The sequence below is a fragment of the Passer montanus genome, unplaced genomic scaffold (assembly GCF_014805655.1).
Source record: "Passer montanus isolate IOZ18808 unplaced genomic scaffold, ASM1480565v1 scaffold57, whole genome shotgun sequence".
In the NCBI taxonomy this organism is placed as follows: Eukaryota; Metazoa; Chordata; class Aves; order Passeriformes; family Passeridae; genus Passer; species Passer montanus.
Genome location: NW_024370705.1, coordinates 5,030,751 through 5,058,477, shown reverse-complemented (window position 1 = coordinate 5,058,477; position 27,727 = coordinate 5,030,751). Strand labels below are relative to the sequence as shown.

General features: G+C 46.0%; 1 protein-coding gene across 1 annotated transcript in view; it reads left to right on the top strand.

The window, feature by feature from the left end:
* The window catches only part of MED13L (mediator complex subunit 13L), a 92,486-nt gene extending 66,025 nt beyond the window's left edge, over positions 1-26,461 (top strand). The window contains exons 15-30 of the mRNA XM_039725798.1: positions 155-360; positions 2,606-3,552; positions 4,188-4,367; positions 5,942-6,165; positions 6,750-6,942; positions 8,520-8,955; positions 10,204-10,423; positions 12,736-12,924; positions 14,359-14,582; positions 15,062-15,204; positions 16,357-16,515; positions 17,703-17,879; positions 19,970-20,124; positions 22,011-22,172; positions 22,476-22,588; positions 23,615-26,461. Of these exons, the coding sequence (XP_039581732.1) occupies positions 155-360; positions 2,606-3,552; positions 4,188-4,367; positions 5,942-6,165; positions 6,750-6,942; positions 8,520-8,955; positions 10,204-10,423; positions 12,736-12,924; positions 14,359-14,582; positions 15,062-15,204; positions 16,357-16,515; positions 17,703-17,879; positions 19,970-20,124; positions 22,011-22,172; positions 22,476-22,588; positions 23,615-23,747 (3,861 nt within the window). The 3' untranslated portion in view covers positions 23,748-26,461. The remainder of the gene's footprint in view (positions 1-154; positions 361-2,605; positions 3,553-4,187; positions 4,368-5,941; positions 6,166-6,749; positions 6,943-8,519; positions 8,956-10,203; positions 10,424-12,735; positions 12,925-14,358; positions 14,583-15,061; positions 15,205-16,356; positions 16,516-17,702; positions 17,880-19,969; positions 20,125-22,010; positions 22,173-22,475; positions 22,589-23,614) is intronic.
* The last annotated feature ends 1,266 nt before the right edge of the window (positions 26,462-27,727 follow it).

The following is a 27,727-nucleotide window of genomic DNA, read 5'->3' as shown; positions in this document are numbered from 1 at the left end:
AACAGGGAGCCTCAGCTGAGTTTCCTTGAATGAACCACTCTTGAATGCCTTGGGGGAAAAAGGGTTCAAACACTACAATAGATTTTAATTTTAAAAAATATCTAAAGAGCAGCCTGACCCCATTTTTGTAACCAAGGTCACTTGGATGTTACAGGATTTTTCGTATGTGCACAAAGTTCCATCATTTCAACCTTTCGTGGGCTCTTCCCTGTTTGCTCCACTGAAGATCCTGCCCAGCCAGTGCCTCCTACCTCTGAAGATTCCAGATGCCTGCATCTTCAGGCCTTCTTGGGCTGTTCCTCCGAAAATTGAGCAACTTCCATTGCCACCTGCAGCCACTTTCATCAGAGATGGCTACAAGTAAGTACAGCCTTGGAGGAAATGGGTCTGTCAGGCCTAAAGCTGGGCAACTGAAATGGTTGCTTGTGTTGACAGTGCTTTAACCTGCAAATGTATTTTAAACCTTCTAGGTTTGTCATTGACTGAGATCAAAACAGTTCTGATAGCAGGAACATTTAATGCTGGCTTTGGCAGTCAGGAGTGTTACAGTGTGTGTCCACTCTCAGTGCTTTTAAAAGAACAGGAACATGCAGTGCCTGAATTAATGGTAATTTCTGATACAGGAAAATATTGTAATTCAACAGAAACCACAAGTGTTGGGGAACAAAATGAATGCGCTGAACCCATCACATCTCTGCCCTCCCATTTCCATGTCCAGCCTCCAGCCAGGCTCCCTTGTGTCACTTTGAGCTCCAGCCTGGTGATCTCTGGTCCTGATGATTCCATTTGCCATTCTGAAGGCTCTGGAAATGTTGAGTGGGTCTGTGAGTGCTCCCCAGTCTGTTTTCCCATGGGAGCTCCTCTGAGCTCCTGTGCTGTCCCTGAGTGGGGCTGTGGGGAGCTGCTGATCACACAGATGTTGGTCCCTTCCTGTCCTGTCCCACCCTTCCTGATCCCAAAAGAGGAGAGTGCTGTGACCTACAGGGAACCACTGACATTCATTTTCAGAGCTTGGATTCCTCACTTAGTTCTCAGAAATTAGCAATGTTTGTGGAGGAAATTCATTGCTGGAGGTTTTGAAAGCTAGCAAGAATTGCACCATTAAATTAATAAAACCTTTTAAAAAGCATAGTAATAGTACAAAGGTCTCCTGCTGCACTACTTCACTTCTAGAGGAAGCAGTCTGTATCTTTAAATCAGTCTGTAAATCCTTTAAATCAGTCCTTTTGCAGCCCCAAAGGGTCCTTCAGTGTTCTCAAAAGAATTGCAAAGAAGAAATTGTAAACCCTTGATATAGTGCCTAGGGAGCAATTTAATTCTCAGGTTTTTTCATAATAGTAACTGATGCACCGGGCCTGAGCTGGTTATTAATTTCAGGTATTTGTTGGGGGAAAAAACCCTTTCATTTTCAATCTAATCCAATTAGAGTGAGGATTATTACTGCAGGCTTCCGACAGAGTGGTGATTGCCAATCAGGGTTTCTAGGTCACCTTTTCTTATTAGTCTGAGGCACGCACTCTGCTGCAGCTCCACAGCTCCTTCAGACTCTGCTTCATTATTTTCCCCTCTCCTGCTTTGAGTTGGACACACATCAGTTCAAGGTAATAAAACGGTTGTAAGGAAAGAGGTCTTCAATGTTTTCCTTTTCAAGTCACTAATGATAGGTGGGCATTCAAATGCTAGTCCTTTCCAATGACACACAAAATACACTGTGAGAACAGAAAAATATGGAAAAATCCCGTTTCCCCTTCCTTATCCAGAGACTCATTCAGATCTGACACTTTTTCCTCATTCTAATATGTAATTAACACATTACAAGAAAAGTAAGCAGGTTAGAAGTGAATGTGGAAAGAGAAAAGTAAGATTTTTTTCTTTGATTGGTCCCTTATTACCTGTTTATTGAAATGAGTCCTTGCAGATGGATGACAGATCTCATGGGAATGTACAAACCATTCTGTGGTCACTTGAATTGGGCAGGAAATTACAAAACCAGAGTAATAAAACGCAGTCATGAATGAAGATGACCCAAAAATACGATTTTTAGCTTTACTGGACTAAGAGTTTGTAATGGAACATATCCCATTGTGCCATAGACTGTATAATCCAAAATGAGGATTTGAATTTATAGAATCAGACATACAGAGTGTGTCCATGAGGTGACACCATATATCAGAGCCACATGTATGACTTTTGACAGTTATTTCAAGTGATCATTTCTAAAATAAAGATTTCTATCTGTCTGAAATACATATTAGTAGGAATGAAAGTATCTCTTTACAGACAGTGGTATTTAAAATAAAAGCTACTATTCTTTCTTTTTTCCCTAAAAATGTTGCAAACATTCTAAATCTTAACTTGATCATTTATCTAGAGATTGTTCTCAAGAGCATTTGAGTTTTAAGCCATAAGAATAATCTTTAAGAGGGCGAAGTAATACTTTTTATCACAATGATAAGAAACAGTGGTGCTTGTGGTGAGAATTCTTGAGTTCTGTTGAGAGCCATGAGTCAAGGTTATGAGCAGAGTGTTCTTTACTGCAGTTTCAATGAATCCCACTGTCTCCTTGTATTTAAAAATGAGCTCTGTTCCCATCCCTTCCCTGCAGCAACGTGCCCAGCGTGGGCAGCCTGGCGGACCAGGACTACCTGCAGATGAGCACGCCCCAGATGAGCACGCCGGTGACGCTCAACAGCGCGGCCCCCGCCAGCAACAGCGGCGCGGGGGTGCTGCCGTCCCCGGCCACGCCGCGCTTCTCGGTGCCCACGCCGCGCACGCCGCGCACGCCCAGGACTCCCCGGGGCGGGGGCACCGCCAGCGGCCAGGGCTCCGTCAAGTACGACAGCACGGACCAGGGCTCCCCCGCCTCCACGCCCTCCACCACGCGGCCGCTCAACTCGGTGGAGCCGGGCACGGTGCAGCCCATCCCGGAGGCGCACAGCCTGTACGTGACCCTGATCCTCTCCGACTCCGTGCTCAACATCTTCAAGGACAGGAACTTCGACAGCTGCTGCATCTGCGCCTGCAACATGAACATCAAGGGCGCCGACGTGGGGCTGTACATCCCCGACTCCTCCAACGAGGATCAGTACCGCTGCACCTGTGGCTTCAGCGCCATCATGAACCGCAAGCTCGGCTACAACTCCGGGCTCTTCATCGAGGATGAGCTGGATATTTTCGGCAAGACCTCGGACATCGGCCAGGCTGCAGAAAGGCGACTGATGATCTGCCAGAGCAACTTGATCTCGCAGATGGGAGAGGGAGCCAGGAGGAGCCAGGAGCCTCCCATGAGCCTCCTGCTGCTGCTGCAGAACCAGCACACGCAGCCCTTCACCTCGCTGAGCTGCCTGGATTACATGGCCTCCAACAACCGCCAGACGCTGCCCTGTGTCAACTTGAGCTACGACCGGCTGCAGGCTGACAGCAACGACTCCTGGGTGGAATGTTTCAATGCCCTGGAGCAGGGCAGGCAATATGTGGACAACCCCACGGGGGGCAAGGTGGACGAAGCCCTTGTCCGAAGTGCCACTGTCCATTCCTGGCCCCACAGCAACGGTACATGCACAGCTGAGTCTTTTGTCTCTGAGTGTTTTGTGACCTCTGTAAATTTGTTTAGCTGTGAGCCACGTCACCTTTGTGTGGGAAATGATGGGACTAAAAATATGCTAAAGTAGATTTCCAAAATCTTGTAAATTACATGTAAAGTACCATTAATCTAATTGTCCTCAGGCCTTTTGGCCTAAATTGGGAATGTCTGTGGAAGTTCACAAATCTGAAGCAAATTCAGGTATTTGGGGGGAGGCAAAATTACGGGCCCTTTTTGATTTTGGAGAAGGGTATAAGCAGTCAGCAGAAAAGAATTGCTCTGTTTGAGTTAGGGGGGAAAAAGTACCAAGCGGGGGGAAAAATTATAATAAATATTACTTGTTTGTATACTGAAGATATATAGCTCTCATATCTTGTGACCTGAGCTGGACACCAGTGATACTGAAATATGTGTGAAAAGGCCTGTGGTGACAGCAGTGTTTTTGAAAATGCCATGAAATGGCACATTGTGTACCATACAGCTAATTAGTGTTATCCAAATTCAGTGTGCAGAGCAATTCAAAGAACAGTCCACAAAAGCTGTTGCTGTGTCTGAGGGATTGCTGTCCCTCCCTGAAGTGATGGCTGCTCCTTGTCCCTTGCAGTGCTGGACATCAGCATGCTCTCCTCCCAGGACGTGGTGCGCATGCTGCTCTCCCTGCAGCCCTTTCTCCAGGATGCCATCCAGAAGAAGAGGACAGGAAGGACCTGGGAGAACATCCAGCACGTGCAGGGACCGCTCACCTGGCAGCAATTCCATAAGATGGCAGGACGGGGGACCTATGGTACCTACACTGGGCTCTGTGCCAAGTTAGAGTGCAGCTGCCTAGAAATGGGCACTTTGTCCTGGAAATTATAGGAAGGGGCTGTTCACAGCTTGGGGTGGGGGGCTCTTCACAGAGGTTTAAAGTGCCTCAAAAGCCTTTGTGATGCCCTGGTGAAGGTTTTACCCCTCCAGGTGATGCAGAAACTGTGGGTGAGGCTCAGCCCACCACCTGAACGGGGGCTGGCTCAGACCAAAGCAACCTGGCATAGACAAAATGGGAGCAGAGGGAGCTGCTGAAATCAGCCACATCATAATGGGAACAGAGCCTGTGTGAGCTCTGCAAATCCCAAAAAACTGGGAATGCTTTCTTCATGCAGGTTCCTGTAGCCTTTAGAAGTTTTCAATATCTCCTGGCTGTAAGTGGCACTTCTGTAAAATGCAAAATGACAAACCAGATTTTGTGTGTGTAGGTTTGCAGAATAACGACTGACATTTCAATCTGTATTTCTTGCTTGCAGTTTATTTCAGGCTTAACCAGTGCAGTCTGGTTTATTGTTTTTCCTACCAGCTCCACCACACTTTGCTCTCTATGGGTATTTGATATATTGCTGCTTTCCTTGGGGCTGGGACAAGCGGGGGTAACTCCAGTTCCTGTCTAAAGCTGTTGTGCCCCACCAGGAGCACTTCTAATAATTTTCCCAGCATTTGTAATTTGAAGAGTTAGGATTTACCAGTTGTTACCAGAGAATAGCACCAAAATTCCCATAGAGTGCAGAGCAGAGCCTTTGATGGAAAGTCAGTGAATTTTACTGGATGCTGACTTTTTAATAAAGTTGAATTATATTCTGCAGGAACTACTGGGTATATTTTAGCTTGACATTTTCAGCAATATTTCTTCTACTGAGGCAGTATCTGAGAGACACCCTGTTACACTGGATAATAATCCTCTCTGTGGGGACAGCAGCACTTGGAGTGCATCCTATGGAGAAGGGCAGGAGGCAATATTTAGAATTATAACTTTGTGTAGTTATATACCTGGGAATGAATTTCTATAGGCATCAGTAATTTTGCACAACCAGGTGGAGGTAGATGAAGAGCTGTAAGGTCAGATTTTGTGTGTTCCTGTTATTACTTGTGATTGAACAGGAGCTCCATGGCTGTGGTTATGGATATGACAAAGGAAAACCAGGACGTGAAGGCTCGGGAAGGGCAGTACATGAGCTTGGAGTACACTGGGAGATGTTTTATTGCAGCTTTCTAGGAAAGTTTAAGTGGTGCTTGGATCAGCTCCCTCTACTTCGGCCAACAACTTTGATTATATGACATTCCTTAAGTACAATATAAATCTTCCCTCTCCTTTATTAAATATCTTTTCCAAGAAGAAAGGCTGGGAGCACATGGTTTATCAGGCATGGCACACCCTTGATAACCATTTCTACTCCCTAATAAATGTGTAGGACACTCAGAACAGCAAGGGATGAGTGATTTCCAATATTCCTGTAAAAGAACCCACTTCCTGTGCCGTCAGAGACCCACTGCAGTTAAACAAGATACTTTAACATTTTTTCTTTATTTGTTTTTTCTCCTGTGAAGGCTCTGAGGAATCTCCTGAGCCTCTCCCGATCCCGACGCTGCTGGTGGGCTATGACAAGGACTTCCTGACAATCTCTCCATTCTCCCTGCCCTTCTGGGAGAGGCTCCTGCTGGACCCCTACGGGGGCCACCGGGATGTCGCCTACATCGTGGTGTGTCCGGAAAATGAGGCCTTGCTCGACGGAGCCAAAACTTTCTTCAGGGACTTGAGTGCTGTATACGAGGTTGGAAAGAGAGACCACACTGAATTATTGCTTCTTAAGTGTCATTGCTGTTCCAGTGCATGTCCCCTGGGAGAAATCTATGGGGTTTAAAGTAACAACTATGAGAATAAGGGTTTTTTTATATTTTGAGGGCTTTCTGCACTTTCAGAGTCCAAGAATGCTGTCTGAGTGACACTGGGATTCTCTGGGCATTTTGGAGTGTTTGTTGCTGTCTGCTCTTCCCAGTGCACATTCATTTCACAGAGGAGGGAGCAGTGGCATTAATAGAGCTGCAGCTTCCCAGTGATGGCCCAACCAACCCTAAAAGAAGCTGTTGCTTTCTCACAGTTGCTAGGCTGGGGATGAAAGCATTTATTTCTTTAGCATGTACTCCCCAATATGTCAGATTCCTTTGTAACCTTAGTTGTGCTAAGTGAGTGCAGTTCAAGCTAACAGATAAATGTAACCTTTGTTTTTTAGATATTTATTAAGAAGCCCCTAGCTATGTGCTGAGAATGAGGGGCTTAAGCCACACACCAGTCTCTGTAACATCCTGGGGTGGTTGGCATCTCCTTACAGGCATTTGTGCTTCCCTCCCCTGGCAGATGTGCAGACTTGGGCAGCACAAGCCCATCTGCAAAGTGCTGCGGGACGGGATCATGCGGGTGGGCAAGAGCGTGGCGCAGAAGCTGACGGACGAGCTGGTGAGCGAGTGGTTCAGCCAGCCCTGGGGCTCCGAGGACTGTGACAATCATTCCAGGCTCAAGCTCTACGCGCAGGTCTGCCGCCACCACCTCGGTGAGTGACACCCCCGGCTCTGGGGACGGCGAGGGGCATGTGAAAACCCAGTGGGGGTTTGCTAAAGATGCAGATGATGGTCTCTTTAAAAGTTTAAAAGATATTACAAGGCTTTATCTTGAATTCTTCCAGGTTAAATTTGCCTGCTTCAGAAAGTTGTGTTGTTTGACACTCTGGGGATTGTGTCAGAGATTCAAATTCTTATCTTTTTTAGAAAAGTCAATTTAGTATAAGGTGTTTGTGTATCACAAAGATCACAGAATGATGGTCTGGTCAGGACCATAAAACTCATCCTGTTCTATCCCTTGGGACCCTTCCACCAGGCCAGGTTGTTCCAAGTCCTCTGCAGCCTGGCCCCGAATACTTCCCAGGATGGGGCAGGTGTTCCACACAAGGCTGAAGGTGTCCATGGATCTGGTTTATTGCTCCTGATACATCTCGTCACACCTGTGTGACAGAGCTGTGTCACGGTGGCCTTCAGTGTAAAGGTGTATTATTTATAGGAGAGGGGAGGTCATTGGGACTCCACAAAGGCAATGAGATAACACAGGGGAAGAAGAGAAAGTGCTGGTGTCCTTGCTGCCTGGAGCCTCACTCTGCAGTGTGTGGGTCCTTGGAACCACGACTCTGAAGGCACCTTCTCCTCTGGACTTCAGGCTGGCTTATTTCCCCCTGAAACGGTGACATTTTAACAGATCAGTCTGATTGGTTTTGTCTGTTCTGTATTACACCAATGTCAGGAGCACTTGTTTGGTGAGGGACTGTAGATCCTGAGTGTGGAAGGGTGCAGCATCTCCTGGGGTAGGATCAGCTGGCTTCTCCTGGCTGAGTCCCTGGAGTCATCTGGTTTCAGCTGGGGACAGACATGGCTGTTTCCTCCCAGAATGATGCAGAGTCAACATATATTGTTTATGACTAAAAACTGGGATCTTAGCACGAGACACAAGAATTATGACAAACTGAGAAATTTTTACAACACTACTGAAGTACCTCAGACTTCCCCACAGAAAGAAGCAGCATATGCACAGCCAGGTGATGAACTGGGCTGCTCAGCTCACACCTGAGGCATCTGGCAGGGGCAGGATTGGAAACTTCCCTGCTGGTGATTTACACCACCTTGGGGAGCAAATAAATAATAAATATTCATTTATCACTGTGGTATCTCACAGCAGAAATCACTACATTGTAAGTTTGCCAGGATTGTTGCTCAGATATAAACTACTCTAAGGTTTCCAGCCTGACAGAGATAAACTGTCAGAGGCTGCAGAGCTGAGCACTGTACAATGCTGTTACTGCCACGCAGTTTGGCCAGAGAGCAGAAGGTGCCAGTACCAGCTTAAAGTCACAAAGCCCTGCAAAGTCAGGCCTGGTTTTAAAGACAATTGATTCATATCACTTTGAACTGACACCCTGAGAAATGGATTCCAAAGCAAACATTGGTCCTGGAGATTCAATTCTCTTAGCATTTGTGTACTCTTAGAATGTTGTAAAAGTTCAGGGAATGTCATCCAGTTTGCGGGTTGATGCGGGTTCCTTTGATCTGACTGTCTTTAATCCCTCTTTCCATGCCATTCCAGCACCTTACTTGGCCACCCTGCAGCTGGACAGCAGCCTTCTGCTGCCCCCCAAGTACCAAGCGCCGGCTCCGAGCCAGCCGCAGGCAGCTCCCGGCAGCTCGGGACCCGCTCCCTCCAGCTCCTCCTCGTGTCTCTCGGCCGCGGGGGCCCCTGCCACGGGCAGCTCCTTCAGCTCCACGCCCAGCGCGGGCACCACGAGCCTTGCGGCCGGCAGCGCGTCCTCCTCGGGCTCCTCGGTGCCGCAGCTGTCAGCGTCCTCTGCCACGCCCGGCGCCAGCCAGATGGGCGCGTCCTCCACGCCGGGCTTCAGCGGCAACGCGGGCTCGGGGCAGAGCGGCGGCGGCGCGGCCGAGCGCTCGCAGGGCAGCGCGGGCCCCGGCGCGGACACCGAGCCGGGCCCCGCCCTGCCGCAGCAGCAGCAGGAGGGACAGGAAGGGTAGGTGCTCGCATGGCTCAGGGTGCTGCCCACTAATCCCCTGTCCTGTGCTCAGACAGCCTCTAAGCCTTAGGGAAGCCCTTCCAAGGAGAGGCCCCTCTGACAGGTGCAGGTGGGAGCGGAGCAGGGCCTGCTCCTGTGTGAGGCACTCGCTGACAAAGGGGGGCTGGAAAAAACACCCCTCCCCTTTTTCATCACAAGAATGCCAGTCTGATTCAGCTGCGTGGATGTGGAGCTGCCTTAGGACCCTCCACCTGCCCTGTCCCTGCAGCACCAGGAGCACATGGGCTGTGTCAGGCCCTGTGCCACACCTGTGGCTTGGCACTTGCAGATACCCCATGGAGCTGAGTGCCTCTTGCTCCATCACACATGCAACATTAACAGATGCAAAATGCAAGCCATGAATTTTTTCCCTTATTTTTTTTTTTCATTGCAGGTGTTGTTTTGCAAGCAGGCACACTGTGAGGTCGGGAGACACAATTGTAGTCTTGTTACTTGAAAATAAATTTGGGCAGCACAACTGTTTAAAAGACTCCATTATGAATGGCTATCTGTCACATAAAAATTAAGGCTTTTTAGCATTGTATGTTCCTGAGGCAGCATGTTTTTCATTACTCTTATAATAATGCACATTGCTGATGGTCCTGGTGTGTATTACAGAGAGGGAAATGCCCACATCCTGCTGTAGCTGGGCTTGTCCTTGAGACATCTGTTCCCTGATCTGTGCAAAACACCCTTTGAGCAGCTGCAGGGGCTTCTGACAGAGGCTGAGCTGCTTTGATCACTTACAGATGTTGAGCTTTGCTCTCCTGGCTGAGGCATGGAAGGAGCATTTCACCAAGTAAGAAAATCTCCATTGCTCCTTCTGTTGCCAGTGGAGCCTTCCCTGGACCTGAGCAGGACCCCAGGCTCCATGAATTGCTTTGGTACTTCTAAACTCCTGCTCTCTCCCTTCCACCTCTCCCAAAAGCAAACCCTAAACCACACCAAAACTCAAGACACACAGCTAAGGAGGCAACTTTTCCATATTCTTCAGGTCTGGTTGATTCAGTGCGATGCTGTTAGACTGTAGGGTATGTTTGATGCCTGACTAACCCCAGGTATTTCAGATTAGGAGCTGCTATGAGCACAGCTGATCTCAATGCCTCTCCTCATGGGTTTAGTTTTGCTTCTGGCTGTCAGAATTGCTGGTGCTTTCCTTCCCCTGGCCCCAGACACGCAGTACTGACCCCGTGGCTCTGCCCGCAGCGCGGCGGAGCGGGAGCGCATCGGGATCCCCACGGAGCCGGACGCTGCGGACAGCAACGCCTACCCCCCTGCCGTGGTCATCTACATGGTGGACCCCTTCACCTACACTGCCGACGAGGAGTCTGCCTCCACCAACTTCTGGCTCCTGAGCCTCATGAGATGCTACACAGAAATGTTGGACAACTTGCCTGAGAATATGAGGAATTCTTTCATTCTCCAGGTAATTCTGCCTTCCCTGTATCTTCACACTGAGTCTCTGTGTCACAGCACACCTGTGATATGGACACTGTGCTAAAAGACATAAATGAGAGATAATGCATGAAATGTAGGTGGCATTTACAAATTATTTGGTCGACAGTGCAGGTCTGAATATTAAAACAACCCCTTGTGTTTGTTTTGATGAGGAAATTAATTAGAGCAGCCACAGTATCCCAGCATCAAATCTGTCCCGTGGTTTCAGCAATTCTATCTGCTCAATGCTTCCTGGAGAGGGATTTCAGTTATTTAAGTTGTAACTCGAGTTGCCATTGCCAAAACTGGCCAGTTTCTCCTTTGATTACTTTACATGTTGAGTTGTTTGCTGTTTATATTCCCTTGATTTATACTATTTAAACCAAAAGAAGTACGTGAAACCAGACATTTAATGTGTAATATAACTATTGTATTGTTATTATCTGCTTCTTAAAAATAATTTACCGTGTAACTTGGCATATAAAAACAGTTACTTACTATGGAATTGCTGAAGAATTTAATTTGTGCAGCCAGAGGCAGCTCTTGGCCTCTTGCCCAGGCTGGCTGCATTTTGCTAGGCCTGCTGTCACAGAGGCTGAGCCTCAATAAATGTGGGGGGAATGGGAGGCCAGAGGGCACAGGTAGGAACAGTGTGGGGAGGATTTCTGTGCACCTTCTCCATGTCTGCTCACCTTGGTTTAAAGGTATTTCAAATTAGTTAAATAAAATTGGAAATTCTTGTGGTGTCTCAAGCTGGCCATGGAAAACTGTTGTTTTTGATCTCATTGTCCCCTGAAAGGATGGGGGAAACTGTCACCAAAATATTTTAGGCTTGGGAATGAAATGAAAATCAGATCCACAACTTCATATTGTTAGGCTGCAGGCAACTGATTGATCCAGACCTGGAGACACTAAACCCAAAGCAGCCACTGATAGCACAGTGTCTGAAGCACAAGAGCTGTGTAAGCTCTGCACTGCCTTTGGAGCTGAGGCTGTAGCACACTGACCCTTTTTCTCAGTGCTGTTTGTTTCCACATTCACTGTGTGTTCCCCAAAACACATTTTGCCAGTTGAAGTCAAAACAGCAATTTTGTGTAAGTCAAGGGAAACATGATCCAGTTCCAGCACTGTATTCTCACAGCTGTACCACAGCACACACAACATGCAGTTACTTCAAAATAAATCAAACCCAAATGTTTGCAGCTTTATTACTGTTCCTGTACAGAGGGGGAAAGCCCAGCTCCTGCAATCCTTGGGTAAAGCTGGCTTTTAAAAACACACAGGCACATTTAGTAAGCAGAATGTGCTGCCAAGGTTCTGAAGGTTCAAGCAAGAAACATAAAGTAGTTAAAGTTTTGTGACACTTAAGTTTTATTACTACTGAAAATATTTGTTGAAGGAATTTGTTTGGGTCTTGTAGTGTTGGCAACAATGTAAATGTTTTATATTGACAGCTTCTGCTCCAGAGATCTCGCTGTAAAAGGAAAGACACTTTAACAGCCACGAGTAGGACTTATAAAATAAAACCAGTAGATAAAAACAGTGAGGTTACAGGGATTTAATTCTAATTTTAAAATAGGTTTGATTTGAAAACCGGGTTTTTGTCATGCTTTGTTTCCTTCTGAAGGAGTGTTGAGCCTTTTCTCCTTCCTGCTCTTGTTGTGTAGCTGGGTTTTAACCCCCAAACTCATCTCCCAGGCAAATCTCCCCGTGCCTCTGGTTCTTGCTGGTTGAAACCTTGGGGTTGCTTCTCTTGACTTTCTAAAACAAATGAAACTGAGCAGCAGATGAGGCTGCTGGGCTTCCACTGGGAACTAAATTGAAAAGGGGAAATAACCACACAAATCTTTGTAACAAAATCTTGATTGTGCCCTCTATACCCCTCTGTAAGGATGATGCCATAGTGCCAATTCCCACAAGGACAGCAAACCATTCCCAGCCATGAGCCATGGAGCCAAACGTGCCTGAACACAACGTTCAGGGACTGCGTGGTTCAGGCCACCTGCAAGTGAAGATGTTGCCAGAGAAACACTTATAAAAAATTCAGAGTGTTTGAATACAAGTGTTTGGGTTTTATGGATTAAAATTCACTCTCATTGTGGTGGAAGCAGTTTTGTCCCAGAGAATGCAGTCCCTGTCTGCTGCAGCCACTCCTGCCAAGGGAGCTGTAATGCAAATTGTGGAGCATCCCAAAGTGTGCTGGGTGTTGGGTGACTAATGACTGTGTGGAGCTGGTTGGATATTAATGAGCAGCTCCTGGAAGCCTTCAGCCCTGTTTTATTGTGTGTCTGAATTCCACAGATTGTGCCTTGCCAGTACATGCTGCAGACAATGAAGGATGAACAGGTTTTCTACATTCAGCACTTGAAGTCTCTGGCGTTCTCTGTGTACTGCCAGTGCAGGAGGCCCCTGCCCACACAGATCCACATCAAGTCCCTCACAGGCTTTGGGCCAGCTGCCAGCATTGAGATGACCCTCAAAAATCCTGAGGTTGGTATTGGTGGCAAGAAAATCATAGTCTGTTAATAAACTATAACTACTTCCCTAAAATATCAAAGAGTAGAGAAAATACTTGTTGGGGGATTTTTTTCAAGATTTAGAAGACAATGATGATACAAAGAGAAAAGGCAAGCATTAATATTCCATATTAATGGAATAGAAAATAGTAACAAAAACATCAGGCTAACTTGCTTTCAAAACATTTTAAGCTTCTGGTTTTGACTCATAAAGTAAAAGGTTACAGAAAGTAAAGTAAAGTAAAAGGTGAAAGAAGAGAAGATGAACATCGTTAGTTGGGATTCTGAGTCAGTTTGTGGTTTCAGTCTATAGTGCTCCAACCAGAGTTTAAACCCAACCTTTATTTCCATTCACATATATATGCATATATATGAAATAAGTTCCTGTGCCTAATTGTAGATGTTATATTAATTCCCTGAGGTAATGGAGAAATCCCCCTCTTCAATGGGCTTATCTTTTATCTATTTTAAACTGTAAATATTAAAACCCTGATTCTGGAATTTCAGGGATTTCAAAGGAAGAATAATCCAACCTACTTTCTATGAATGTTTTGCATTCTTTGAAAGATAACTATGAATATTTTATTTAGATCTAATGGACCAACTAAACACTTAAACATTTACCTTGGCATAAAGAGCTGCTAGGGAGGGTTTGAAAACCTACATACAAAGCCAAACCTATTGGCATTTACTTACTGCATTTAATTAATCTCTGTTTATTGCATTTTATGAATTTTCTCTCAGTCTGCACTGCAGACTCCCAAAATTCGCTGAAGAATTAAGAAAATACCCTGACTGTTTTTTAATTATGGAACATGTCTGGTGAGGCCCCTCCTGTGTGTTCTCCAGAGAAGAGTTAGATGGCAAAGATGGGTTTGGGGTGCCCATGTGGGAAGCAGCTCTGCGGAAGATGACCTGGAGGTCCTGTTGGACATGATGGATGCTCCCAAGGAGCAGCAGTTGGGCTGCCTTGGGAAGGTGCTGCAGCACAGCCAGGGAGGTGCTTGTCCTCCTCCCTTCTGGGCTCCTCAGAACAAGAAACTCGGATACACTGGAGCAAATCCAGCCAAGGCCCTAAAGATGATTAAGGGACAGGAGGATCTGACAGCTGAGGGGATTTAAACTCCTGCCTGTGTCAGTGACTGGTCCAAAGACTGCTTTCATACCCTGGGTTACCTGTACATAAAAAGAAATCTTTAGATAAGGTTTGAACACATCAGCTTTAACTGGCAGCAGTGAATTGTCTATAACCCCCCTTTTCCCAATCTCCCTCCTGACTAGGAATGCTTTGAATTTGCTCATTGTTTCATGCTTGCCTGTCTCTGTACTTGCTGCCAGTGTGTGTGTGTGTTCTTGTGTTCACTAGTTTCTGATCTATCCCCTGATGGTTGTGCTGACTCTGTTGCAGAGGCCCAGCCCAATCCAGCTGTACTCACCTCCTTTCATCCTGGCCCCCATCAAAGACAAGCAGACAGAGCTGGGAGAGACATTTGGAGAGGCCAGTCAGAAATACAACGTGCTCTTTGTCGGGTACTGCCTGTCCCACGACCAGCGCTGGCTCCTGGCGTCCTGCACCGACCTGCACGGGGAGCTGCTGGAGACCTGCATTGTCAACATCGACCTGCCCAGCAGGTACTCACTGCCCCTGGCTGCTCCCATGATCCATGCCTGGAGTCATCCCTCACCAGCTCCTTGTATGTTCCTTCCATCCCCTTTCCTGCTCAGGAGATCATGCTGGTGTTACAGTGAGAACATTTCAGTTGGCACTTCCAGATTTTCAGATCTGCATGGGGAAAAGTGACTGAGTTACACTTGGTTTACATTTGTTTTTAAATATTTTTTAAATCTTACCTGGAGGTTTTTTAGGATTTTTAGTTTTTTTAAATCTTACCTTGAGGAACACCTGGTGTGTTGCTCAGCAGTTTGATGGCACTGCAGTAACAGTGTTGAAAGCAGACGTGTAGTTTTTCTTGTTGGTAGTAATAAAAGGTAAGTTAGGGACTGCCCAGAACTCTGTAGGTGGTAAACAGTGACATAATTAGAGAGACCAGAAATCTGAATATTGTCCTTGATTGTCCTCTCACTCTTGTGTTTAATTCCTTCCCCTGCAGGTCAAGGAGGAGCAAGTTGTCTGCGCGGAAGATCGGGCTGCAGAAGCTGTGGGAGTGGTGCATTGGCATTGTGCAGATGACATCCCTGCCCTGGAGAGTCGTCATCGGCCGCCTGGGCCGCCTGGGCCACGGGGAGCTGAAAGGTGTGCAGTTGTCAGGGACAGGGACCCAGGGTGCAAGGCAGGGTGGCTCTGAACTGATCACAAACCTTTCCAAATTGAGAGTGATAATCACATAACCACAGAACTGTTTAGGGTGGAAAAGCCCTCTGAGCTCACAAGTCCAACTGTCCCTCAGTAGTGCTGAAGCCACCACTGATGCATGTCCCCAAGTGCCACATCCACACAGCTTTTGAACACTTCCAGGGAGGGGGATTCAGCCATTCCTCTCAGTTTTGCATCACCTGCAGACTTGCTGAGACTCTGCCACCACACAGTGGCATTAGATGGGGTGAATTTGGCTTAACCTTCCCAAGTCCTGTCTCTGCTTCCTAGAACCATGACCTTACCAAAGGTAAACAAGGTGTGCCAAATTCTGTCACAGACAGGAGAGACTGTTGTTCATTTTGCCAGAGTTTAGTGAGGGCAAACATGGATGGGAAGCCAGATATCCAGGCTTCCCAGGCAGGGCTGCTTAGGTGTTTATAATCAACACCAGAGCTGCTGAAGCCCTTTCCCTCCCTTTATCCCCATTGTTGTCTTGATAGTGATGCCCACTTGACCAAGTAGATCTGAGTGTAAAGTACCTGGCAGAGAAATCACCAGGATCCTCCAAACTGGAATTTCCTGGGCCATAACAGCATGGATTACAGGAGGGCTGGCTGCAGTCCTGCCCTGGCACTGTTCCTGTATTGGTTTCCATAAACCTTTCCTTGCTTGTGCCCTGGGTCTGATGCTACTCCCTCGTGTTGTGCAGGATTTGCACACTGTCCTTCCAAGGGAAGTTGGGGGCCTTATCAGAGGTTAGAGAAATTTCTGAACGAAGTTATCCTGACACAGAAATAGAGACAGGATTCAGTTGTGATTCTTCCACTTAAACATCACTAAGCAAACAGAAAGGTCTTGGGAAAAAATGTATTGAACAAAGGAAAGCCAACAGACTGCCGTGGAATAAAAACATTCCACAGGAACTCCTCAAGCACTCGGTTTGCAGGGCCAGACCCCTCGTGTGCACAGGAGTCAGTCCTGGAGAGTTTGGGATTAGGAAAATGCCAAGTGTTGGGAATGTTTGGCTGTTTCCAGGTGGGTGCTGGCTCTGCATCAGCTCTGTCCTCCCATGATGCTTTTCCCTTGCAGACTGGAGTATCCTGCTCGGGGAGTGCTCCCTGCAGACAATCAGCAAGCAGCTGAAGGAGGTTTGCCGCATGTGCGGCATCTCTGCAGCAGATTCCCCCTCCATCCTCAGTGCCTGCCTCGTTGCCATGGAGCCACAGGGATCATTTGTGGTGATGCCAGGTATGTTTTAGCCAGCTATGGCAATGCCAGAAAAACTGTTCTTTTATGACATTTCACACTTAGGCACATTAATTGTGGGATTTCTGTGAAGAACTTGACTAGCATGGCTACATGTGGCAGAAAATAGGCTGAGCCAGCAGAATTCCCCAAAATACCACGGAGAGATGCCAAGTGAGGAGAGCAGTCTCCTGAGGGAAGGTGGCTGTAGGCCACTGCCAAAGTGCTGATCTGTTCCTGGGGAGCCCATGGGCTCAGGCAGCCCAGTTCCCATGGGCTGGAAGTGGCATCACAGACACCCTCGTGCCCGGAGGAGGCGCAGTGGGAATGAGTAGGAGCCTGTGGAAATGGGAATAAGAATAAGCCCATTTGCCTTCTCACATGCTGAAGTTATTTAGAGAGTTCACTTACAAGCAGCAGTCCATGGGCTTAAGTTAAAGTGAAATTTAATGCTGAGGTTCCCTTTGTTGTTTTACCCAAGCACGTACTTTTTAATGTATGTGGTGACGCATCCTTAACATATCCTTACAAACCACTCTGGGGTTTTTTAAGTTTAGAAAGAAAAGACTAATACAGAGCAGAATTAATTGAGCTTGAAAATTACTTATCATGTTGAATATTTTCAAAGCAGAAATTTTGTAATGTGAGAAAACAGATGGCAAATGAGGCTTTTTTCATATCACAGTAAAACACAAAGAAAGACCTAAATCCTTCAACAGAATTTTTTTTCCTTTACATCCTGACACATAATTAGGTCAACAGCAAGCAAAAATTAGGTTAAAATTGAAGGTGCTGGTTAAATACTGCTGAAGAATGTGTCTCTGCATTGAGTATTTGCACCTTCCAAGTTAATTGTTCTTGGGTAATTGAGAAGAATAGAGCAGGAGGAGAGAGAAACTTTATTTTTGTGTTCATATCGACCAAAGTGGGGTGTATTTCATAATTCTACAGAGATGGGTGTGAAAAATCAATTCAACTTGCTCTGATTAAGAGCCAGCAGAATGACAGGAGAGGTGGGGCTGGTGATCTTAATGTCAAGCTCTTGCAGCACTGTAATCTTCTGAAGATAAAGCCCTTCAGCTGTGTCTGTGCATTTGCAGAGCAGGTGGATGGGCAGAGGTGTCCCTGGGCACAGAGCACGTGTTTGGGGGTGCTGCAGTGACACCTGTGCTGTTGTGCTGTCCCCACAGACGCGGTGACGATGGGCTCGGTGTTCGGGCGCAGCACGGCGCTGAACCTGCAGTCATCCCAGCTCAACACCCCCCAGGACGCCTCCTGCACACACATCCTGGTGTTCCCCACCTCTGCCACCATCCAGGTGGCACCTGCAAATTACCCCAACGAGGATGGCTTCAGCCCCACCAACGGTGAGTGAGGGGCAAATCCCCTTGGCCTTTGCAGGGCATCAGCAGAGCTGAGCTGGGCAGGAATGAACCCCCAGGGGGGCCGGGGTTCTGCACAGACCCCACACCACCCCAGCAAGGGAACCACGCAGGGCTTCAGCTGCAGGGGGAGACTCTGTGCTCTCCCTGAGTGTATTTTCAGAGTCACACTGGTTTATTGCTGAAGGGACAGGGACCAGCCAGTGCACAAGTGGCACAGACCAGAACGTGCTTTGGCTTGTTGTGACTTGCTGAGGCCAGCTGCTGTTTCCAGTCGTGCTTCACATGTTGTGTGCAGAGCTGACACGAAGGAGGCACTTGTGGCTGAGTAGGGAAAATATCCCAGCCTGAGATTTCCTGATGCCCCCGGAGTGCTTTTACACTGAACCTGCAGTTTGAGTCAGCAAGACTCTGGTTAATGCTTTATATTCAAATAAGCATTTTCCTGCTTTGTCCCAAATCCTTTAAATGAGTGCAAAGCAATTTAAACCAAGAGTAGCTACAAACACGTACAGTGGCTGTATTAATGAGGAGGGCACTTGGGCTGCAGAGGAAGGCAGGCTACTGCTTTGAAGGCTTTGATCTGTCCCTCCTGGAATGTCCCAGGGCCTCTGAAGGAAAGTTGCCCCTCTCAATCCCTGTCCCAGGAGGCACTGGGATCCCTCCCGAGCATGACAAACATTAACCTGCATTAACCTGCCCGTTGGTGCTGCAGATGTTAATTAGAGTCAGGTACAAGAATGGCCTTTTCCAAAATGGTGTTAAATTTAATTTTCTTAACTCTGCTCTACTTAATGATTAAGCTGCTTCCTGCTGCCATTAGCCAGCTCATTTCTGCTCTAGGGGCCAAGCAGAGCATGATATTAGCTCTGGTTTGTTTACTGAGGCTGTAGGACACAAGTTAATAAACTTCAGTTATAACATTGCTCCAGCAATCCAGAGGTTCTCTTTGGGAGATGAAGGAAAACAACCACCTGCCTGTTTCAGTACTGGGGTTTCAGGTGACACTAGTTCAGGACACACAGACTTTTCCACTTTATATGGAGTAAATTAATCTCTTTCAAGATAAATTGTTATTTATTGTTTATTATATGTAGGATGCATGACTTCTATTTAGGGCTTTGTGTTTTAGTATAAATTTGGTTACAGTTCTAATTAATGCAGTTAATTCAGACAGCTCCCACTATATCTGTCTACCCACTGAAATGTACTTTAAATGTCATTATACACGTGGATTTCTTCGCCTGCTGAGAAATCTGGATAAGAAAAGCCCCTCTAAACCATATTGTGATGCTGTAATTTTTGGCTCTGTGTTGATGGTGCCATATCCTTCTCTCCCATAACTTACTCAGAGTATTGTAACCTGTGTGCAGATGATGAGTAGTGGAATGCATAAGGCAAACACATCTTCCTTGTATCTTTAGCCCTCCCCCATAAACCAAATTAATCCAGCCAATTATGCTAATGAGCTATGTGGAACTCCTGAGGTGAAAGTGGGATGTGAAGGCTGCTTTGTTGGGGATCCTGGTGCAGTATCTGAAAGAATCACGAGTCCCTTGCTGTGAGGGAGGCCTTGCTGTCCTCACAGATTCCAGGGGCAGTTTCCCTGGAGCTGCCAGGGCTGTTCCCAGAGGCTGGAGCTGGTGTACAGCTCTGGAGCCTGAGGAGCAGCACCTGTGGCAGCAGCACTGCAGCTGTGTGTGATGATTCCAAGTTTTAGGGTTCTCTGTGACCAGCTGCACAGAGGTCTCAGTTGTTCTGTTACAAAATTCAGTCTGGATTTCATGGAGTTGCTGCAATGGGAATTCTGTTCACTCTGTGGCCACTGCTAAACTTCATTATCCCAATAGCTGCCTGCCAAGTCTCCCTTTCATGTCTGTGTGGTTGCAGTCAAAGGTTCTAAGGGGGATTAAACATTAAAATCATTATCTCTGCTTTCATCTATCTTGGGAGTAAGTAAAAGAAAAAAGGGAAAGTCAATAAATTGAAGGGAAAGGTAATAATACATTATAAAAAAAATTTGGAGAAAAGAATATCTTACATTGGAAATTATTTTCCTTTCTTTTCCTTTTCAGATGACATGTTTGACCTTCCATTCCCAGATGACATGGACAATGACATTAGAATTTTGATAACAGGGAATCTTCACTCTTCACCAAATTCTTCCCCAGTTCCTTCCCCTGGATCACCATCTGGCACTGGAGTGGGATCTCACTACCATCACAGTAGGGTAAGGCTGGAGCACCATGGGAAACAGCACTTAAAATAAAATACAAAGAAAGATCCAAATCCTCCAACAAAATCTTTTTCCTTTAGATCCTGACACATAATTAGCTCAACAGCAAGCAAAAATTAGGTTAAAATGGAAGATTAAATACTGCTGGAGGTGTCTCTGCAATGGCTGTTTGCACCCTCCAAGTTAATTGTTGGTGGATAATTGAGGGGGAGAGAGCAGGAGGAGAGCAGCTCTATTTTTGTGTGGCACAGCCATAGCTGATGACCCTGCATAGATTTAATTTGCACTCATCCATTCTTTCCTGGAAAAGCCTGTGGAATGTCTCTGGCATGAAGTGACAAGTCTTGGAGAGAAGGGAAGCTGTGACAGCCCTGTTCCCATGGATTTCAGGGGAGGCAGGAGGGAGAGAATTCTCCCAGTGATGAAACTCTGCCCATGGAAACTCCGCAGGTGCTGGATGGTTATGCAGATCTTGTTTTCTTAGGAATATTTAGCCCAGAGCACACAGCGCTTGGGAGTTATTTTTGTTTGAAGTGGCTTTTATAAAGTCAGTTCCAACATCAGTGATTACTTAAAATGCAAATTATTTTTGGTAGTTCATGTTATTTTTTTTTGAATTGGCTTAGCTTGGATCAGGTTTGATGGAACTCTTTCACTCCTACATTTAATCATGTAAGACTGAGCTGTTCTCTTAAAATGGTTTCCATCACAATTAGGTTGAAGTTTCTGTGAAGTTTTGTTCTAGAAGTATTAACTTTGAAGTAGCAGTATATTACTTCTTTACTAAATAATAGAATATTTTATGAGAGAAACAGGGTAACTTTTATACCATTTTTGAGAGGTCAGTGAGACGTCTCCAGATCAGAATTCTAACTCCTGAACATGACTGACTAAATGGTGGTAGTTTCACCCCTGGAAGTAGAAAGTCCTACCTGTATTTCCCTTGCAAACTCTGCCAAAATACCTCAGTGGAGCTTTAATACAGTCAGTGAGGGAGAAATGCCTTCTGCCTCAGCCACAGAAATACTAATCCTGTATTTTGTAAGCTCAGCCCACAACCACCTTGTGTGGATTGTGCAACTCTCCCATCAAAGGCTCGATAACAGCACGTTGCTGTCCCAGTTATTCCAAACTGGTGTGTGGGCAAATGAAAACTTCTAAATTCTGCTGCCAAACCCTGTAGACATAAACCACAACTCCTCACTTTCTCTCTCCCCAGTTCCCTCAGCAATGCATTCTGTCCCACTTCTGTGCAGAGCTTGCTTTCAGTGGAGCTGCATCCATTGGGAGCAGCCCTGGGAGGTTCATGGCCTGAGCCCAGAGCCCTGGACAAGCCCCTTCCAGCTGAACCCAAGTAATTCCCATTAACCATTAAGCCAGGCCTGGTAATTGCAGTGTAATGTTTGGCTTTAGCAGAGCAGCAGTGTGTGATCATCCCCCCGTGGGCCTGGGGTCAGGGCAATAATTGATGGCTGGGCACCAGCCCCGTGTGCCGGGCTCCCAGTGCCCCCTGCTCCAGGCTTTTTTCCTGCCTTGGATTCCTGTCCAGACCCACTGGAAGGGATTGGGAGGGAGGGATTTGTAATTGAGCTGCTTTCTGTGCAGTGGAATCTTGCCTTTTTTTCTTAACCCGTTGACATTTATGGATGAAGTGAACTGCTCTCTCAGCTGTTTGGGAATCTATAGTGCTTCTGAAACATAAGCCTGGAGAACCCAACTACAGGGGAATAAGGCAGGGCCTGGGTAACTTTGACTAAGATTCCTGACTGACTAAAGGAGGGCTCATTTGTCACAGGACAGTAATTAGCAAATGAAGTCACCATTGCAGGAGTGGGCTGTGTTGACAGCACCCCCAGAGCTGCCTTTTCCCTGTCTTGCAGAGCCAAGGTGAACGTCTCCTCTCCAGAGAAGCCCCTGAGGAGCTGAAGCAGCAGCCTCTGGCTCTGGGGTACTTCGTGTCGACTGCCAAAGCGGAGAACCTCCCGCAGTGGTTCTGGTCCTCCTGTCCTCAGGCACAGAACCAGTGTCCCCTCTTCCTCAAGGTCTGTCATGCTCCACATGGAGCACTCATTATCCATTGCTATTTCCATGCCTGTAAAAGCTGCAGTTGGAGTCTGTGGTGTCAGAGGGAACCTCAGACCTCCTACTCCAGAACTGCAGAACTCCAGTCTGTTTATTCAGAATTGTTACCATTAATTTGGAAATACACGTGGTCATGGGGGGTTCAACACAGAGCTGCCAACTTCCTACACTGTCCTGAGGTGATTCACAATGGGTGTTTCTTGGGAATCTTTAGCAGTACCTGCTGTATGGGGAGTTAATTTTTGCTCTTTCCCTCTGCACAGGCCTCTCTCCATCACCACATCTCTGTAGCGCAGACAGACGAGCTTCTACCTGCCAGAAATTCTCAGCGAGTTCCTCACCCCCTTGACTCTAAAACTACATCAGATGTCTTGAGGTAACACCCTTTAGGTTTTCATTTCTGCCCTAAACATTTGGGGACTGAGCTCAGAGGTTTCAGAGTAACCTTTCCAACCTATCACAATTACTTATCAGCACTTTTTAGCCCTGCCGTGCCCTATGTGTCTTGGGACATTTCCTCCTCCAAGATGCCAGAGCAGGGCTTTGAGGGGGAATTCCCTGGGTTTCCCTCTGTTGTGCACAATGATGCCAAGCAAACTCAGAACAGCTCAGCCTTGCCAGGGGGACATCATGGTTTGCCCCCCACCCAGACTGCTCTGTTCCCCTGGCATCTAATCTGAGCTGTGCCACTCAGTATCTTACCTCACCAAACCCAAGGGATTTGTAGGAGGAGATAAAAGCACTCTCTGATGCTACTGTGCTAGCACTGAGGTATAAAGGAGACACTGTTCCTGAATGCATGTAGGGTGTGTGTTTTATTGTTCAGGATGGTGTGGGGCCTGTTTGCCTCCATCCCACCTTTGGGGACTGGACACAGATCTGTGTGATGAGAGCACACAGTGTGGGATACCCAGTGAACAAACATCAGTAAGGAACAGGAATGTCTAATCTAAGGAAACTGGGGGTGTACTATTCTAGAAAATCTGAATTTGCATCCTCTTGGAGGACTGAGCTCTCACAGGTGTCCCAGGTATTAAGTAAAAGGAGAACGCAGTGGACAGGGAAAGGATGAGATGCAACAGATAAAAGTTACAAGATGATAAATTGCAGTTAGATAGAGGATCACAGGAACAGTGTGAGCAAATACTGGTGCAGGGTGCTCAGAGAGGCAGAGGTGTTCAATCCCCAAGGCTTTGACAGCAGTGGCATTTGAACCACTCTGAGTCTAGAATCTCTGTGTTTGGGAGAGCCTTCATGCAGAGTTCAGACATAGCAAAGCTAAACCCTCCTGCTTTTCAGTGAGGTTCCTCCTTTGCCAACACTGGCAGCTGTCGGGGTGTAGGTCCAGGAGAGCCCATTCCCAGCCCTGGGCAGGCTGTGATGTGTCTGCCTCGCTGTGCAGGTTCGTGCTGGAGCAGTACAACGCCCTGTCCTGGCTCACGTGTAACCCGGCCACGCAGGACCGCAGCTCCTGCCTGCCCGTGCACTTCGTGGTGCTCACCCAGCTCTACAACGCCATCATGAACATCCTGTAGGACACACAAGCACTTGTTCTTCTGGCTGCTTCTCCCCTCTGCCCGGGAACGTGCCACGACCTGCAAAGAGCTCCGTTTGCTTCTCTTCAGACCAGTCCTGTGCTGTGCTTCTGTTCCTCCAAAAGCACATGTGAATTCTGCAGTGTTCAAAACTAAACTACCCATTAACATCTCTGGCAGCTTCAGTCCAAAATCTGGGAACATCCAAGAACAGTGAACACAGAGTAACCTCAAGCCAGTGTTAGTTTGGTGGCTCAGTAACTACTGGTCAGCGTGATTATTTTTTTTAATATTTTATTTTTTTAAGGAAGACTACAGGATCTTTTTGCATTAGGAACTGATAAAGACCCACGAGCAGTGTCAGCCCTCCAAGTAAAAACCACCTTGTAGTGACCAGTTCAAGTGTTTCGTTGTTTGATCGTCGTAAACTGGGACTTTGCAGGAAGAAAAAACCACAAACACAAAACCACACAGTTGTAGTCTCGTATAAATATTGGAGTTTTCTGTCTACCTGGAGTTCCTGTCAGAGTGGATTGGGATGAATGCATGCATTTGTTACCTGTCCATGTAGATATGAATGGTCTGGAGATACTTTATTTATTTTTAGGTTTGGGGAGGGGAGGGATTAAATTATAAAGGACCAGGAACAGTAGAAATACCTTAAAAATCCAGCTCCGTTCCACTGTAGGGTTATTTATCTGCAGACCTCTCACTCTTCTGGCCTGGAAATCAAAAGAAGCTCATAACAATCAAAGTCTGGGAAGGAAAGCATGTTCTGGTAAGGAGATATTCTATTTGAAGGAATTCTCCCCTGTGTTTAGCCTGGTTAAAGCAAGGAATGGCCAGTGTTTAATGAAGGATAACACTACCTAAGGGAGAAGAGTGAGAGGGAGGTAGGGAGGAAAAAATACTTTAAAGCCCAGTTCAGGGCAAGTGGAAAGTGGCAAATTATTCTATTGTAGAGCTATGATTGAAATATATTTCCAGTAAATTTAGTGATGCTAGAAAAGTATTTACTGAAAGCCAAGTTGCCCTTGAATTCTGGGCAGACTCGTCCATGTACATATCCAAAAATACGGTTTTTGTTTACACTAAATCAGTCACAAATCTGGTGTATTTTTTCTGACTATAGGAATATTATTTCAAAGAAATAATTTTTAAAAATTATATCATTAAATTAGTACTTGAAGTTACACCACTGTGGTGGCAAAGTTACTTTGTTTAGTGAAATGATTGCCATTGGGAAGGTTAATGGCTAATTGAAGTATTTTTATGACTCCTTCATTCCAGGCTCCCAGGGGTTCCTATTCCAGCCCCATTCCCTCATTTCTGGGGGTGCACTGGGCAGCAGGAGGGGGCCAGGGTCAGGCACTTGCATCAGGCTGGGTGACCCCTCCCCTGGCTGTGAAGAAAAACTACCAAGTTTAGAGTTCTTCCAAAAGACTTTCATGTTCTGGTTAAAAAAAATTAAATTCTATGATTTTAAAAAGTATTTTTCTTGAGATAATGTAACATTTAAAACAAATTATATAAAATAATAAAAGAAAAAAAAAAGAATTGCTTGTGTAATGAGAAGGTGAAGGCAGGAGAGGAAACCTGTAAATGGATTATTTCCTTCCCTGCTCCACCCCTCTGTGTGGGTGTCCTCTTTGCAATGTATAGGTTAAAAAAATCTGATATCAAACCATTTGTATCTAATGTGTACAGTGTAAAATTGACTTTAAAAATATTGCAGTACTATTTTTTCTTAATCAGAAAAGAAAATTCTCAAGGCCTTTTGAAGAGCATAAAAAGATGAAGATTGTAAACTTGTATAAAAAAATTTAACTTGGGGAGGAAAACAATGTAAAGTAGACATTTGTAATCTTTTACCATTTGGGGGTTATTTGTTCCCAGGATTCATCTGAACTTTGGATTATTATTTTGCTTATTGTTTTTAAATGGGCCGTTTTTATCCAGGGGTGTTTCTTCCCCACAAACCTGGTTCTAAGCAAAAATTAAAAATTAAAAAAGGGCAGCAAGGAGTAGTTTTCATCTGGTGTCTTTTATTTAATTTTTTTAAGTTAAGAGAAGCTGGTGACATATTTATACGTTTTTGTGCAAAATAAATGAATGGCAATAGATTTTAAAGAAAAATCTTATGTACTTCAGTGTGAGAAGTTCTGTATAATATTTCTCTTAAATATGCATTATTTTACTTGTGAGTTTTTTACTGAATTAATCTGAAATGTACAAGCCCTGGCTTTCCTACAGAGTGAAGAAAGTTATTATTATTTTTTTTTTATTTCTAACTTTGGAAAATCATGCCTAAATCAGAATTATTATTACAGTTGTTTGAGCTAAAGGGAGCGGGAGGGTGGGGAATGTCCAGCATGCTTGTATGTATATTTCAGAACCTTTTTTAAATGTAAAAGCTGTACATTTCTGGGGAGTTCTGAATTTCTTTTTGTTTTCTTTTTTTTTTTCCTCTGAGCATTTTGCAGTGAGCTTCTTTTATATATAGCCGACAATTTGAAAGAAAACAAAAAAAAATGTGAAGTTCATTTTAAATCTACAGTATATCGCTGGTACAATACACTAAAAAAGACTTTGATAAAAAGAAACAATAATAATAAAAGACCTCCATTTTAAATGTCATTCATATATACCTTGTGGATGAGAGCTATATACTTTTACACACTTTTTTAGATGAATAAATTATTGAATTACTGAAACTGTTGGTGCAGTTTTATTCTTGCATTGAGCTCCGAGTTTTGGCATTCCCAGGGAAGGAATTGCAAGGTGCAGATGCAGAGCTGTGAATGGAACAGGAATGAAATGTCTCAAACATGGCTGTTGTGAGGGGACAGTGGGTGTCACTGATGCCGAGGATGGACAATCCTGCCAGGGGTGGGTGGGAGCAGCCTGGGATGATCCAGTGCCTCGGGAGCAGTGGCTGCTTTCCATGGGCAGCTCCAGCCCAGGGGTCCACCAGGGATGGATGAACTTCTCCGTGAGCAGCAGGTGAGTCTCAGCAGGAGCTCAGGGCAGGTCAGGCCTGGCCCCTGTCCCTGCGCAGGGGTGGGGACAGGGCAGTGGTGGCTGCAGGACAGCCCTGCAGGAAGGGCCAGAGCCATGGCCTCAGGCTTCCCAGAGGAGCTGCAGATCCCCAGCCCACAGGAGCTGCACCCCGTGATCCTTGTGGGTCCCTCCCAGCCCAGGATACTCTGAGATTCCAATTGTGAATTCTGTGCCAAGTGTAACTGCTGTGTGCAGGGCTGGGTTGGACCCCAGGAGGTCTCTTCAGAGCGAGACTCTGGGATTAGCAGAGTCATTCCCAAACACAGAAGTGCCAAAAATGATATTTAATGAACAGAACAGCTGTGACATCCCAGGATGGGGGGGAGTTGGAGCCAGCTGTGCCACCCCAGCTGCAGGGACAGCCCCTGGTGCAGCAGTGCTGGCTGGCAAAAGGGGATGGGGGAGTTTCTACAGACTCCAAGGATCTCACAGCTGATCTCTATGGATCACTCCCTCAAAAAAGTATCCTAAAAGAGCTCATTTTCCATGATAGCTGGAGCCCACATGAGCATCCCATGACATCTCCAGTGACTGGATGGAGGAACTGCCATGCCTTTCCATGCCTCTTTAATGGCCATTTGGCATTTCTTCAGTACATGTTAATGTCCACTTGAATTTTGGTGCATCTTAGTTCTGAATTCAGATAGTTACAAAAATAGGCCCTAAGATTTTACCCTTTTTTAAAAAAACTTTCAAGCTTGTATATTTTACTTCACTGTACTACTGTAAATTATGGTGCTAAATGACACAGTTCAATTACCCTATCCAAGTTTGTACAGAACAGTTACATTTTGGTCTTTTCCTGTGAGAGCTGCAAGTACCTGGAATTACTGCAAAGCAGTATTTGTGACATGAAGATTACTTTGTGTCTAATTCTCTGGCTTCATAGACAAAACCTACCAATTCAATATTCCGTTCCA